The sequence below is a fragment of the Erinaceus europaeus genome, chromosome 17, assembly GCF_950295315.1.
Source record: "Erinaceus europaeus chromosome 17, mEriEur2.1, whole genome shotgun sequence".
In the NCBI taxonomy this organism is placed as follows: domain Eukaryota; kingdom Metazoa; phylum Chordata; class Mammalia; order Eulipotyphla; family Erinaceidae; genus Erinaceus; species Erinaceus europaeus.
Genome location: NC_080178.1, coordinates 61,010,175 through 61,025,687, shown reverse-complemented (window position 1 = coordinate 61,025,687; position 15,513 = coordinate 61,010,175). Strand labels below are relative to the sequence as shown.

At 39.4% G+C, this 15,513-nt stretch overlaps 1 protein-coding gene across 10 annotated transcripts in view; it reads left to right on the top strand.

The window, feature by feature from the left end:
• The first annotated feature begins 535 nt into the window (after positions 1 to 535).
• Positions 536 to 15,513, top strand: part of EMSY (EMSY transcriptional repressor, BRCA2 interacting) — an 82,179-nt gene continuing 67,201 nt past the window's right edge. For 3 of the 10 annotated variants that reach the window (XM_060176778.1, XM_060176781.1, XM_007520222.3), the window contains exons 1-5: positions 537 to 880; positions 2,586 to 2,694; positions 8,690 to 8,789; positions 10,807 to 10,881; positions 12,185 to 12,226. In XM_060176778.1, the coding sequence (XP_060032761.1) occupies positions 2,625 to 2,694; positions 8,690 to 8,789; positions 10,807 to 10,881; positions 12,185 to 12,226 (287 nt within the window). In that variant the 5' untranslated portion in view covers positions 537 to 880; positions 2,586 to 2,624. Of the gene's footprint in view, positions 881 to 2,585; positions 2,695 to 8,689; positions 8,790 to 10,806; positions 10,882 to 12,184; positions 12,227 to 15,513 lie in introns of all 10 variants that reach the window. The other 7 variants (XM_060176773.1, XM_060176775.1, XM_060176774.1 and 4 more) reach the window with 7 other exon arrangements.

Here is a 15,513-nt window from a genome sequence, read left to right as displayed (position 1 = left end):
CCCAAAACGATCAAAGGCTGAATGATGAACCTACCACGTCGTAAGGCCTCAAAGCACTTCTTGTCTTTGACAGACCCAACACGAGACAGCATTCATTCCCAAGTACATGCGCAGAAACCCCAAGTCGAGAATACTAGGGCCCCTCCTTCTTTACTCGCGAGTCCGCAGCGCCCCCCACCCCCACCCCCACCCCGGCCCAGAATGGGCACCATCAGCTGCGGAATCTACTCAGTCGGTTCTTACAACGTGGATTCTTTCTGATGCGTCTGGGGTGCTGGAGGCTGCCGATAAGCAGTCGCATCTCTGAGGAATCAGATCCTAATCCCCTACTGCGCTTCAGAGACGAAGCCGCTTTCCTGCAGTCCCTAATCTCACACAGAATAAAGGTCGTGACAAAAATCTCAGCTCCGGGACGCCGCCATTTTGGTCGCTGGGCGTGACGCCACACGTAGCAGAGAGCGTAGTGATTGGCTGGGAGCCGGCGCCGGAGGAGAGGCGCGCAAAAGCAGCGAGGAGGGTGTGCAGAACCCACGGAAACTACAGCCCCAGCCTTCCTCGCGCGTGCGACTGCCCACCAAAAGCGAAAGAGGAGGGAGTGTAGGTTCAGACTACACCTCCCAGCACACCCCGCGACACCTCGCCTTTCCTTTCAAAACGCGGAGGAAAAGAGGGACCGGGAGAATGGAAGCCTCCTGGTGTCCGTTCTCAGAAAGGCGGGAAAGGCGAACTACACTTCCCGACGGCCAGCGCGCGTTTGCGCCTGCGCTCTGATACCTGTCGCCATCTTGCCCGTTCTGAGGCACAGCAAACAAACCCAATTCCTGGTGTCCCCTAGTCTTGGCGGAGGAGCCTTTTAGATGAGCCCCGAAAGGCCGGGCAGGTGGGTGACTCTCTGACAGGGTCCTGGGGAGAGCTGGCAGGTTAACCAGGCTGGAGGAGCGCCGGACCAAGTGTCCGGAGCCCGGCCCGGGGCGCCCAGCCCCATCCTCCGTTGTCTCCTAACGGGATCGTGGGGCTCCCTGAACTGGGCGAAGGGGGCTCCGGCAGACCTAGTGCTGGGATCCCGGGCTTCCCGTTCCAGGAACCTCCCACCGCGTCTGGGTCGTCTGCCCGGCTGTCTTTGCGCCTCCTCCTCTCCAGTGTCCTCTGGGCTGAGAGCGGGCGAGGCGCTGATGCCGGCATGATGCCCTGACACACAGGTTGCTCGTCCCCACGGGCTGGGGTCGCGGGCTTGACATTGGGCTGGGCGCGGCGGCCCGGGGGAGCCGGGTGGCGGGATGCTCTTGTTGTGGTGCTGCGAGAGAGTGCGTGTTGGAGGCGGGGGCGGGGCGGGCTCACCCCCCTGACACTGAGTTGGGGAGAAGGCTTCCCCGCCGAGCCGAGCCGAGCCGGGCCGGGCCGGGCCGGGCCGGGCCGGTGGCTGGGGGTCCCGGCCACTGCCGCCCGGTGCAGCCCCTCGGTGGGGTCCGCCGGCGGGGACGCGCCGGGATGCAGTGACGTGGTGCCTGATTGGGGCGGTCGCCGGCCGCCTTCGGGAGCTGCTCGGGAGGCGGGGACTCGCTGGTGTAGGGAGCGGATTCCTTCGGCTCTGCCCCTTCTTCCTCCTCCCCACCCCTTTTCTTTATGTCATCCTGAGGGCCAGGGCGCGCAGTCCGGTTCTCCTGGCTCCGGGTTGCTTCTCGGCTGCGGGGACGCTGGGAAGGAGGGGGGAGGGGGACTCAACTCTGGGTGTTGAGTTGGAGTTTAGCCCCAGCGCCTGCAGCGGGATCCAGCAGCTATGATGGTTCGGAGCTTGACTCCTGCACTGCACCTCATTCATTGACGCCCCCCCCACTCACTCATTCATTTTGCCTTTATTATTCACTTGTCCATTTAACAAGCACCGCAGATTTGCTGTGCGTTAAGCAGGTATTGTGCAAGCGCAGTGCTGTCGCCTTTTTGACCACGACACCAGAGAATTCATTCCTAGGACGAAGTGAGTTCCTGACATTTAGACTTTTGATGACTGATTGTGTATAAAGATTACAGCATGTGAACTCATCTTTCACGGTTAAGAGTTGAGGAGAAAGCTCCTTATTGTGTTTTGTTCATTCACATGCCACGCTAGAAGCTTTGCACATTTTTATCTCCATGTAGCTTTTAAGTGAGAAAGCCAAGAAAAGTAGCTTGCCCAGTTACACAGGTAGGTAGCACCTACTTACTAAATTGCCTGCCAGCCATTATGATGAGAACATCACATACCATAACCGTTAATCACAACAAACTGGGCTATATGACTTCCATTTTAACAGATGTGTATACCTTAAACTTGGGTCAGTTTACCCAGAACTACACAGCTAGTAAATGGAAAGTTGGAACTGGAACATAGGGTATTTGATTTGAAAGCTTTTTCCCAGTGCCATAAACTGTGGTAGTGAGCTCTTTAGTGCTTGTTTAATTCTTCTTTTGGTCAGAGGTTGGCAAGTGTGGTGGTGAAATAAGATTGGAGATACTTTTATTGGCCTTTTCTTGTTATTATAGAAAACTCCAGGTGAGTGACCCTTTAAATATTTGGTAATTTGAGTTTTCGGTTTTTGTGTTGATAGGGAAGACAAGCTCTTTGGGGCTACCAAAAAGAAGCAGCAATGCCTGTTGTGTGGCCAACCCTTTTGGATCTCAGCAGGGATGAGTGCAAAAGGATTCTTCGAAAATTGGGTATGATTTACATTTGATGTCTTAGGCTTCTTTGTGTTATTTCCTTCTTTTTCTCTGTGATAATTTCCCCTTTGTATTGTTGCCATGGCTGTCGGCATGGATCTCATTTACCAGGCTAAAGTAGAAATGCTTTAGGGATATAGTCCCTGCCTTATTGCCTCCTTCTCCCCTCCCGTGTTTAGCGCAGTGCTTTGCACATAGCAGATGCATGAATCATCATCATAATAATAGCAGCTAGAAGTTTTTGAGAGGTGCTGGACTGAATTTTTTACATTCAGCAGCTGGCTTAATCTTCACTTAAACTGAAAAGGTAGGTATGGTTTCCCCTTTGGTCTCCATTTTATGGATGACAGAATTAAAAGCTTAGCCCACCCCCCCAAGGTGATACCAACAGTAAGTCATGGGGTCAGAATATCAACCCAGGGAATATGATTCCCATCTCACTTGAACCTGCATTAATGTATGTATTCATTGCTTACTGCTTCTGGATTCTGAGCTGATGATAGCTGTGCTATCTTCCCCAGATCACATTTTACTCTCAGTAAGAAATCATTCTTTAAGCTTGTATGAATTATTCAGTGCTTCGTTTCTTTTAGAGCAACCTTTCTTATCTGGCATTTAGAAAGAGAATTCATCCCAAATGCTAAAGCATACATTGTATGTAATGAACAAACTTCTTGTGTACCTGCACTGGTACTGGTTATGTATTATCCTTGGTAAAGTTAAAAAAGGAATTTGGGGGCTGAGGCACACCTGGTTGTGCTCCCATCTTACGATGCTCAAGGACCTGGGTTTGAGCCCCCAGCTCCCATCTGCAAGGGGAAATTCTGTGAGTGATAAAGCAATGTTGCAGGTGTCTCTGTCTCTTTCCCTCTCTGTCACCCCTTTCCCTCTTGATTTCTGGCTATCTGTATCCAATAAATAAATCAAGATCATAGAAAAAAAAAATCTAAAAAAGAGTTTCTTATGTGTTCTGTGGTCCTAATGAGGATCTTTGGCTGAGAAAGACTGCCTTAGTTTGTAATCTTTTTTTTTTAAAGAATGTTTTATTATTTTAATGAGAGATACACAGAGTGAAAGACACAGAAACCAGAGCACTTTTCAGCTCTGGCTTATGGTGGTGCTGGGGATTGAACCTGGGGTCTCAGACCCTCAGGCCCAAGGGTCTTTTGCATAACCATTATGCTGTCTACCCAGCTAGTTTGTGGTCTTAAGAAGGATCTTGTCTTATTACAACTGCCATCACAGGCTAACTAACACATAATAGGTGCTTAGGAAATGAAACAGTAGTTTTGAGAGAACATTATTTTGACAGTGGATACAAATTGCTAAGGTATTTAGGGTTCTATTTTTAGTTTTTCAGATATATTTATTTATGAGAGAATGAATCAGCATCATTCCAGGGGCCGCATGGAAGTCACCTCACACATGCAAGTCCTGTGCTCCGCCACTGTGCCACCTCAGCTACAGATAATCTGATTTGAAAGGGGAAGGTATGGACCTCGAATTCAGACAGAACTGGAGCTGAGGTTATGCAGAAAGCTTTTATGCCTGAGACACTGCTTCCAGTGTCAGTCTCCTGCACCACTGTGAACCAAAGCTGTGTAGTGCTGGGTAAACAATGAAATAAAATGATACAAATAATTCAGGAGAAAGTGTTGAAAAAAAGACAGATCTCGAGTCTTGGTCCTATTATTAATGACTCACCTGATGAAGGACGTATTTTTTCTATCTTACTATATTGGTTCACACATTTATAAAAGAAGGATAAGAATGTGAGGGTGATCTGGCCGTGCCATCTGACATCCCATTGATTACCAGGGTTGATTCTACTGAATTGGCTGGCTGGGGTGTGTGTGTGTGTGTTCCCTTCCTCTCTCACCACACCATGTGTTCTGTGGAAGAGGACAACTTTCCCTGAATAGAGACAGACCTGTCTTTGGTGGAGGTAGCTGCATTCCCCTGTTAGAACCTCCAAACAAGCTCTCAAGGAGAATTACCTGCCTCATAAGTTCGCTGTGTGAATTAACTATATATAAAAAAGAGCTATTGTAGTGTCTGATATCTGAGTATAGTGCTTTAAAACAATTGCTTTTAGACAGCATCTTTTCTTCAAAGGAAATCTTTCTCTCTTTCTTTTTTTAATTCTGTGGAAATAATCTACCCTTTACACTTCCCCTCAGGTCACAATGAGTATCTCTATTTTAATTTACTAGCTATTGTATTTCATCAATAATATGCCTACAAGTGTTTTTTAAGCCAGTTATTCCATTTGCTAATTTTCCTTTAACCTTTGTCCAAACTTTTTTTTTTTTTTTTTTAAAGATTTTATTTATTTATGAGGAAGATAGGAGGAGAGAGAAAGAACCAGACATCACTCTGGCACATGTGTTGCCGGGGATCGAACTCAGACCTCATGCTTGAGAGTCCAAAGCTTTATCACTGCGCCACCTCCCAGACCACTGTCCAAACTTTTTGTATTGAGGATGATTTTTCTACACACTACCTGGTAATTACTATAACTTGCTAACTGCCAGGTATAAGTTGAATTCTTATTTATTTCATAAGTGAAATAATTGCAGAGGAAGTGTCACAACTGTAGTAGATTGGATTGAGTTTTGTGCTTTGGGGTATTGGGTTCAATATAAAATAGTAACCTTTAAATTCAGATTGATCTCTAAATTTAGTCACCTGTGTGGAGAGCTGCTTTTTCACACAAGAGAACAGTCTTCCTTTGGGGTAAGGTCATCCTATGTGACCCTTCACTTTGGGAGGTAAGCCTTAATAGTGATTTGGAGAAAGACTTCCTCCCTACCTCTCTGCTCATTATTATGACAATAAAACCATTGAGTTGTCTTCAATACTAGTTCTTGGTTCAAAGTTTAAAGGAACTATAATATTAAAGAATGAATTTAAAATGTTTTAAGGATTAAAGTTGTTTTCTTTTAAAGTTACAAATCACTTTAATCTACAATGCTAAACTTAAATTTGAAGAGGGTTTGAAAATTTTCTTATGATGTACTGAACATACAATTTACATAAAATAGAAATGGTAAGTGCTTCATGGGGGGAGGGAGCAGGATCTAGTAATGAAATTAGAGGCTTTTCTTAGCCTGGCTCCCAACTATTTTTTTAATTTTCTTTTTTTTTTTTTAATTTTTCATTGTTTTTATTAGTTCTTTATACTTTTCCATTTTTATTCTTCTCTTTTTTTCCCCCCTTACCTGTCTCTTGATTAGACTTTAATCATGTTGGAGATAGGGACCTTTTAATTTTTTTGTATAAATATTCTTCACAGTACCTTGTAGTGGTAATATTCAAATAGCTGTTTTGATTTGTGGCTATCCAATTACAGACATTTTTTCACTTACCCTAGTGGAAAACTCACAATAGTCACTGATTACTGCTGGAAATTTGTATGAAGCACTGCCTGCTCTTTTACACTCTGTATATTTACAGTTTTTCCCCTTGCCTGCCTAGAGTTTGATTCTCTTTTTGATTTAAGTTTATAAATCCATATTAGATGATGTGTTTCTCCTCTGTGTCTTTCCCAGTGTATTGTAAACTGTATCATAAGTGCCTCATGATTCCTTTCACTATAGTTCTAGAATGAATTTCTAGGTTTAGCTGGTATATGTAGAAGGCCTCAATATGGCTTTTTTCTGTAAATGGGGCACGAACATTTAGAATTTAGTGACTTAGTTGTTTATAGTCAGTCCTTTCTGTATATAAAGGAAATTTCAAAATGGTAGTCTCCAATTGTAAAGGTAGCTGGAGAGCTGAGACCTTCTTTGATTCTTGATAAAAGCTGAAGCAAATGCTTCCTGGAACTCTAGAGCAGCAGGACTTTGTCCTTCTAGAAATACCCCATGAAATTTTGCATAGAATACAGCACATGCAGGATGTTTACACACACAATTCAGACACATTTTTATCAATTTACTCTTCTACATAAAACTTTTTATTGACAAAACTGTGAATAATGAATACGAGCTGAATGAAGTTTATTTTTGGTGTATTACCTAGTGTGCAAAAAAAGCCATTATTTGGCTAGCAGCACTGAGTGTCTGTTATGTGTCACTTTATAGCAAATTACAAATACCAGTAGCAGCTTGAACACAGTAAGACAGTAAGTTTTCCTAATTATTTCCCATCATTTTGCTTTGCTCAGATATAATTGTCTCATCATGTTAATGTTTTAATACAGTTGTTTTATTGTTTTCCTTGATTCTTTTTTTTCTGGTCTTGCCTAAGCTCACATCATGTGGTGTCTTAAGCTGGTAGCTTAGCTGGTTGACTGAGCTCAGATAAGGTGACTTGTAGTCTCTCTCCATGTGACCTTTTAGCCCTGACTTCTTCACAGCTTGGTGATCTTTCTTAGGGTTCCAAGATCCTGTTTAAGGCCCTGTACTCAAAAAGTGCTTCATATGGGCTGATGTTCCACTGGCCTAACCTGGTCACAGGCAAAGTCTCAAAGTTAGTATGGAAGGGACTATTCAAGGGAAGTAGAAAGGAGTGCAGATTGGTAGGTGGTATACTGGTAGGCAGGCATGGTTCATTGGGAAGCATTGAGAACTTTTTGGTTTTATATTTTAACTAGTACTAAGGTCTAATGTTTCCATTTCATAATAGTTTCTATATTGGCAAGACAATGAAATAAAGCTGTCTGTTATTAGGATTCAGTATATTCTGTCCTGTTTATTTATTTAGGCCACCAGGGTTATCACTGGGGCTCTGTGTCTGCACTACAGATCCCTTGCTTCTGGTGGCCATTTTTTCCATTTTGTTGTTATTGTTGTTGAATAGGACAGAGAGAAATCGAGAGAGAAGGGAGAGAAAGATAGATACCTGTAGACCTGCTTCATTGCTTGTGAAGCAACGCCATGCAAGTGGGGAGCCAGGGGCTTGAATCGGGATCCTTATACCGGTCCTTGTGCTTCACGTCATATGTGCTTAATCTGCTATAGTACTGCCCGGCCCCTGTCCTCTTTACTTTAAGCATATTCCATATTTCCTAGCCAATTTTAGTTATTTTGATGGTGGTTTTTATAGACGTAGAGAATCATAGATATGAAAAGGTACAATCAGATACTTTTCTGGATAAAGATGAGAAAGGACATCTCAGAGATGAGAAAGGACATGGCTAAGTTCATACAACTAGAAAGTGGCAGTGTTGAAATTTTACCTCGTTTTAGTGCTGTTTTGGTTACACTTTTTAAAATTTTTTTTATTTTTATTAGAACACTGCTCAGTTCTGGCTTATGATGGGCTAGGGATTGAACCTAGGACTCCAGGACTCCAGAGCCTCATACATCTTTTACATAACCATTATGTTATTTCCTTAGCCTAGTTACATGGCATTCTTTGAACTTTTAGTTGTTCGGGAGAGATATGGAATATAGTTTGAATTATATAGACCTAAGGAAATATATCAGATTGGTACCTTTCTTCCTTCCTTTCTCTCTTTATTTTTAAAAAGAACTTGCTTATTCATGAGAAAGATAGGAGGAGAGAGAGAAAGAACTGGACATCTCTCTGGTACATGTGCTGCCTGGGACTGAACTCCAGGATCTCATGGTTGAGAATCCAGTGCTTTATCCACTACACCACCCACCGGACCACCAGATTGGTACCTTTCAACAGTGCTAAGATAGTTCCTTACTAGCCTTCTTCTATTATTTGGAACCTGTTCCAACTGGTTGGTAGCAATTGAGTTAAATGGTCTTCAGTAATTATATGAGATAAAATAATGACTGTTAGGTTTTTCTATGTAGCTACCTGACTTCTATAAGACAAAGAAAAATGAAAGAAAATTTGTAAACACTGTATAATTTAATTTGCTAGATTAAAGTATTTTGAGAGGAATTTAAAACATTTGCTTATTGATTTTTAGTGATCTCCAGGTTTCTTATTCTTAAGTTTCACTGTATGTGCAGTAGCTTTAGTAATAAGATATTAAAGGCTTATCTTGATAAACTAACTTTTCTTTTTCTAGAATTGGAGGCATATGCTGGAGTTATTAGTGCACTTCGGGCACAGGGAGATCTCACCAAGGAAAAGAAAGATCTTCTTGGAGAACTCTCAAAAGTTCTTAGGTAAATTATCATAAAAGTTTTGAGATGTAACTGTAAAAATTTCATTTTAAGAGGTTTTGGTACTTTTCACTTTCAAGTTGAAGAACAGAAGTGTTCAAGTTGTTAGTGCTTGGCTATCCCATTCTAGTTGTGTATTTGTTATAGAAAAGTATCTAGTTTATCATTTCTGTCATCTAATCAGAAAGGGTTTAAGGCAGGTTATTTTAGTTGTGGGCTATCTGGAAAAGGAAAGGCTTTTTTTTTTTTTAACATGACTTAAGGAAAGAAGAGTCACAGCAACTGGATATGAATTTAGAGAGTGGTATTTGGTAGAGGATGAGAAAGGAAACACTAGGAAATTGTCTTAATAGATACAGATGCTGGTTATATAGTGGTGATCTTACTCATAGTTCACCCCTTTAGTTTCTCAGTAGAGTGGCATTTGAATTAGTTTAAAATTTCTAGTGGTATTTTGCCTTGATTTGTTCTAATACTGTCAGCCTTTCTCAAGGAAAAAAACCCTCTGTTTTAACTGGTTTTCTTTTCACATTGAAAACCATTGCCTCATATTCTTTTTATTATGTGAAAACAGGGAAGAGGCTTTTCTTACAGTAATGGTAATATTGATTTGTGATTAGTAATATTATTATTTTTAAAGATTTTATTTATTTGTGAGAAAGATAGGAGGAGAGAGAAAGAACCAGACATCACTCTGGCACATGTACTGCCGGGGATCGAACTCAGGACCTCATGCTTGAGAGTCCAAAGTCTTATCACTGTGCCACCTCCCGGACCACAATTAGTAATATTATTAAGAAGCTCAATTGTCTTTTCTTTTCTATTTTTTTGTGGGGCCTTGCATATGCAAACTCTTACTGCTCTCCCCCACCCCCCATTCAGATAGAGAGACAGAGAAGGAGAGACACACCACAGCACTAGACCTTCTGGTGCCAGTGGCCTCTCTCATGTGGTGTTGGGACTTGAACCTGGACTATATGCATGGCAAGGCAGGTGCCTAACCCACTGAACTAGCTCTCTGGCTCCTCAGGTTTCTTTCTTTGTTTTTAAAGATTTGTTGTTGTTGTTGTTACTAGGGCTGACTTTTCTTTTGATAACCCCTCCTTTTTTAAAGTTTTATTTATAAGAGAAAGAAAGTTTCGAGCAAAAGCTTCAGGCATGCAAGTCTTTGACTGCCAACTCTTCATTCATCTTGCCTTTCTATATTTAACTATTAATGTTTTTTTTTTTTTCTGTTTATATTTTCTTGTAAATTCTGCTTTCCAGCCTCTTCAACATTCTAGTCCATGGTATGTGTGTGTATATAATAAACATTAGAGATTACCATTGAAAGAACTGTCTTTATAAATGGAATTTTTTTCTTTAATTTGTTCAGAATAGGATCACATACATTTATTTGTTTTAGGGCTACATGTTTTTAATTAGGATCAGTATAAGCATATTTTGCCATAGTACTAACAGGATATATTGTAGACAACACACAACTGACATGTTGAGTAATAAAGGAATAATGCTCTGCCATTAAGTCTCACAGCAGAGCCACAGGAAGTGGATGATATTTATTGCTACTTTATTTTCTTTATTATATGTACTGAACATAAAATTATAATTTTCCAACCTTTAGAAAGGACTTCCTCCTGAGTGCCAGAATTCTTTTCTTGGTAACCATGGCTAGGGGTCATTCAGTGTCTGTATATTTAAATAAACAGAAACCTCAACAAATTTTGACCTGAGGGGCCTGACATTTCTGAGTTTTGGAAGTAATGACTTGATATCAAGATGCATTTGTCTTCCTGTGATTTTTAATTTGCAACTTTCCCTGCAGTTACACAGGCAATGTGAATCCTTTTTTATAACCTTAATGAAAGCACTTGACGATATATACTAGCATCCTGTCTGTCTCTTTTTACAAATCAATTTTGTCACCTACCCCCAAGCAAAATGTTGACGTAAACATTAATGAAGTATAGAAAGAACTGCCTGCTTGGCAGAGTTCTATAATGGCTATTTTTTTTCATAGCATCTCAACAGAGCGCCACCGTGCTGAAGTTCGGAGAGCAGTAAACGATGAACGGTTAACAACAATTGCACATAAGTAAGCCATTAGTCATACACCCCTGATTTTTTATGACATAGTATTACATAATTTTGAAACAGTCTTCCTATTGTGTAGCAGATTCCCAGATTCTTTTTATCTAAAGAGTAAATATCTCTATACTCAGGAGTATTGACTATAGAGATATTAACTGCTTATTCAGTTGGTTATGTTTTTGCATTTGGTGAGGTAAACTTTTAAGTACTCAGGCCAAATCCTTATACAAAGTAATCTTTATACCTACAGGGACACTCAGTTAAGCACTTAGACTCACTTAGAGCAAGGTTTAGTTACAAAGCAGTGTGCTCCTAAAATTTGAAAATATCTTAGAGGTTCATTGTAATTATATTTTATATGTATATATGTTGCCTTATAAATAGGCATCTAATTGTTGCATAACTGACTCATATTTCATGTTTCTAGATTCAGAAAAAATATATGTTCAACCTTAAGGAAATATTTTGAAAAGACCAGAAAAATAAGGCTATAAGGGATTCTTATAAAGTTCTTTTTAGATCACTATAAATATTTGATGGCTGGAGTGGAGGGTAGTGGGTTGTGTGTGGGTGGTGGAAGACTCAGAGCAGGGATCAAATATTAATAGACTGTGTATGGAGACAGTGCCTCCTATCGAGAAGAAAGGAATTGAGATTATCCTTTAAACATTTTAATGCAAGATGATAGGAACATTAAAAAAAGATGGTATATGATAATCCTTTTTTAATTTCTGTTTTAATGTGAAATAAAGCTAAAGGCAAAATTTAGTGAATTTCCATTAAGCAATGTTATTTAAACCATGTAGCAGTATTTGAATTAACTCTTAAGATTCACTAACTTCAGCTTTGCTTCACTATACCTCATTTTTCTTAACTTATAAAATGAGGTGCTACCTTTTTAACTGGATAGTTTGAAAGCTTAGCTATTTGAATTTTGAGATTCTTCAATGGTAGGTATCTATGCACTGTGAAAGTTTGATATATTTTTTGATTCGAGACTAAGTATTTAATTGTCAGGTCAACGTCATTTAAAAATTCAAATATTGTGTTCTTTAATTTGACTTTTGAATTGGGGTGCTCTAAAAATAATAAGTGAGACAAATTCTTATTTGAGAACTGGTAATAGGAAATGTACATGTTCAATAGTGAATAGTAGCTTGCATTCAGAGTCACTTAGAAACAAAATCAGCACTTAAAGAAAGCACTGGAACAATGTGGTGGGGCAATTAGTTGTACGTTGATGCTTCGGTTTCATACTTAAAGGATAACATTTATTTAGTTTCCTTTTCCTTTTTTCCCCTTTAAAGAATGAATTTATCCTTATATTTGGGTGAAAGACCAAGTTACAGGTATGCAAATAGGTTATTATTATTTCAGGCTTTTTTTTTTTGTATTTATTTCAAAATTTAAGCTCTCAATTATTCAGGGGCACATGTTTCATTTATCAATTAACCATGCCCCTTGCTTTTCTTTCTCTTTCCCTCCATCTTCTCCTAATACTGCCCGCCCTTTAGCCATTTTGCTGCTTGGGAGTACCTCTAGTTAGAGGGTGGGAAGGGAGAGGAGGTGAAAATTGTAGTCATTTTATTATTTAACAGTTGTCTTGAAAAAGGTTTGGTGGAAGAATTTATAAGAATTTGACAAAGTATTTTTGGATAAAAAGAGGATTTCTTTAATTTGACCTCTCCCTTTCCCTCCTCTCCATTAGCATGGATAATTGAGAGTTGGCTTTTATCTGCCTGTGTTTTCTCTTTGTTTTTCTCTCATTTCTTCATTTCTTTAGTACATGAATCTGATTTTTTGAAAAGAATTTACTTCAGTGTATAATTTTAAGCTTCTTAGATCTTTCCATACTCCTATCTCAATATTTTATACTGTGGTTTTAGTTTGGCCAGATGTTGTGTTTACTTGTTGAGCCTAAAGGACAGTGAGTGGGGAATAGTGAGTTCAGCTTAGTTCCCTCATTGTATCCATCTCTTCTGCTCCCCCCCCCCCCAAGTGCGAATAGAACTTAGTTCCAAAGATTTTCTATAGGAAGGCTTCATACTCTTGAGTGTGTGAAAATGAAAAGTAACCCCCAGCCAAGGAGGAATGCATATAAACTGACTGCATTCTCTCCCTTCCCTCCCCCACTCAAAACTTGCAGCTTAGACCAGAAGGAATGTGGTTGAAAATTGAAGAGAAAGCCTAGGTTGCGCACAAAGGAGGTGGACACAAAAGGAGTGGAGTGCTTGGGATATAAGAAAAGCCCTGCATGTGACTTGAAGCATAGCATATATTATTTGGCACCAGATTTTTTTTTTTTCCTATTAAGCTTCATACTCTAATTCAAGTTTTGAAACATGTCAGAATATTATTAAGTGTTAAAGCCTGGAATGTCAAGGAGTTTCCCTTTTTAACTGGGCCACTTTAGCATACTAGAGTTCAAAGAAAGTAGTTATTTGGAATTACTGTTCTTGAAAATCCCTTCCTCATTAGCTAAACATTCATTTCTGTTTGAGGATTCTTGCTGGTGCTCTGCAAGGATCCTATAAGAGCTAAGGTAGTTTCATTAATTTCATGTTAGATTTCTCTGAAAAGGGGCTAAAGCAAGATTTCTACCTTCTTTTACCATACTCAGTATAAACAGATAGTCTTAGTTTGAAACTTAGCCATCCTATGAAAGCCCTGGAGCAAGATATTTAGAAAATCCTGTAACATTTTAAAGTTGTACAGCTAATGCACATCTGTATCATCTTTATTAGGCAAAGGGGGAGTTTTGATCAAAATTGTAGTATAATATTTAATTTCTAGCTCCAAAAAGTTCCTGTTTCCATGATCAGAAATTTGGAAGATTTATAGATTTCTTTCTAAAAGTTGCGGCTGGGCAGGGGTAGATAGCATAATGATTATGCAAACAGACTGTCATGCCTGAGGCTTCGAAGTCCCAGGTTCAATCCCCTGCGCCACCGTAAACCAGAGCTGATCAGTGCTCTGGTAAAAAAAAAAAAAAAAAAAAAAAAAAAAGTTGCGGCTATATCATTTACACTGCAAAGTCTTTTTCTATAGCATATATTCTTTCAGATAGTTAATGTTACATAATTTCTGCTGCCATTTAAATAATGCGGCATGCAAGTGAAAATTAGTGATACTCTAATAAAATGGTAGTTAAATAGGAATAAGTCAAGGTAATGCTGAATAGCTATTAGAATTTTTTCCTTTGGCAAATAGCTATAGCATTTTCTAGTCTTTTTTTTTTTATCATTATCTTTTTCAGAAGTAATATCAATGTGAAGATTATGTAATAAAACAGTGGGATCTGAGGAACTCTTCTTTCCCTTGCTTTAGTAGGATTTTCATAAGTTGAAAGGAAACTTACAGATTCCAGTAGTAGTGGTGTTAATATTATACATATGTAATCCAATAGGATTTCTAATGCAATATCAACACCTAAAAATCCCTTTCTAAGTTGAATGTGAATCTTTCTCAAGTTGTAATTTTTTAATTCCATTTAGTGACAGTTGGTAATTAAAGAGCAGTGCCCAATTACTATAAATCAATAGACATCAGTTAGATATAAAACACATTAAGAACATTTTATACTTTCTCTTTATTTTTATAAAAGTATTTATGGAGGGGGGAGAGGCAGAGAAAAAGAAACAGAGAAAGAGAAAGAGCATCACTCTGGCACAGGTAATCCTGGGGATTGAACTCTGGACCTCATGCTTGAGAGTCCAGTGCTTTATTCACTGCTCCTCTTGGGCTTCTAAAAGGTTTTTTTTTTTTTTTTGAAAGAGGGAGAGAATCCAAGTATTAGTCCTGAACTTGAGACACACAGATGCAAACCCTGTATTCTACCACTGAGCCACCTTCCTGGTCTTAAATATTTTCACTTGTGATGCGGCAGATAATTTCAGTAGCATGAGGTATGCTTGTTGAAGGAGGCATTTAATAACTGCATATTATTCACCTTCTTAATGACACAGCTTCCTTATATATAAAATTAAAGTAATAATATCACCAATTTCATAGGGTTGCTGAGACAGTATTAGAGTTAATACATGTAAAATGTTTAGCACAATTCCTGGAATATAGAAGGTGCTAGATGTTAATTGTTATCATCCCTATCATCATCATCATTATCATTTTCCCAGTAGGTACTAGTGAGGCTTTTATCAATTCTAAGTCTGGAAAATCTGTCTTAAATGCCAAGTCAGGTTGTCAAGTCTTTGGTTTTGAAACTGGAAATAGTGTCTACTTAGGAGAAGATTTTAATAGCCAATACTTATAAGTAAGTACAATTTAGACAGTTTTCTCCCAGTGCCTTTACATATACTCTAACAGGACGATACTCTAACACATTGTCAGTGACACATGAAGTGATATAAATATTTATTTCCTATCCTTAGTACCTGGTTTCCCTCGTTTACTGCCTCAGTTTCCCTTGTTTGAAAGCCTTAGAACCTCTGGCCATGCAGGCAATTATCTAATTTAATGTAGGTTCAGTGAATTTCATCATTAATTATTAAAGAAAATCTGATTTTTTTAAATTATCACTTATTTTTACTTTCTAAAAATTAGAAATACTAGTTTTTATTAGCAGTAAACCTGGATCTAATCTAATGAAACTAATACTGTTTTTCATTTGGATGGTGTA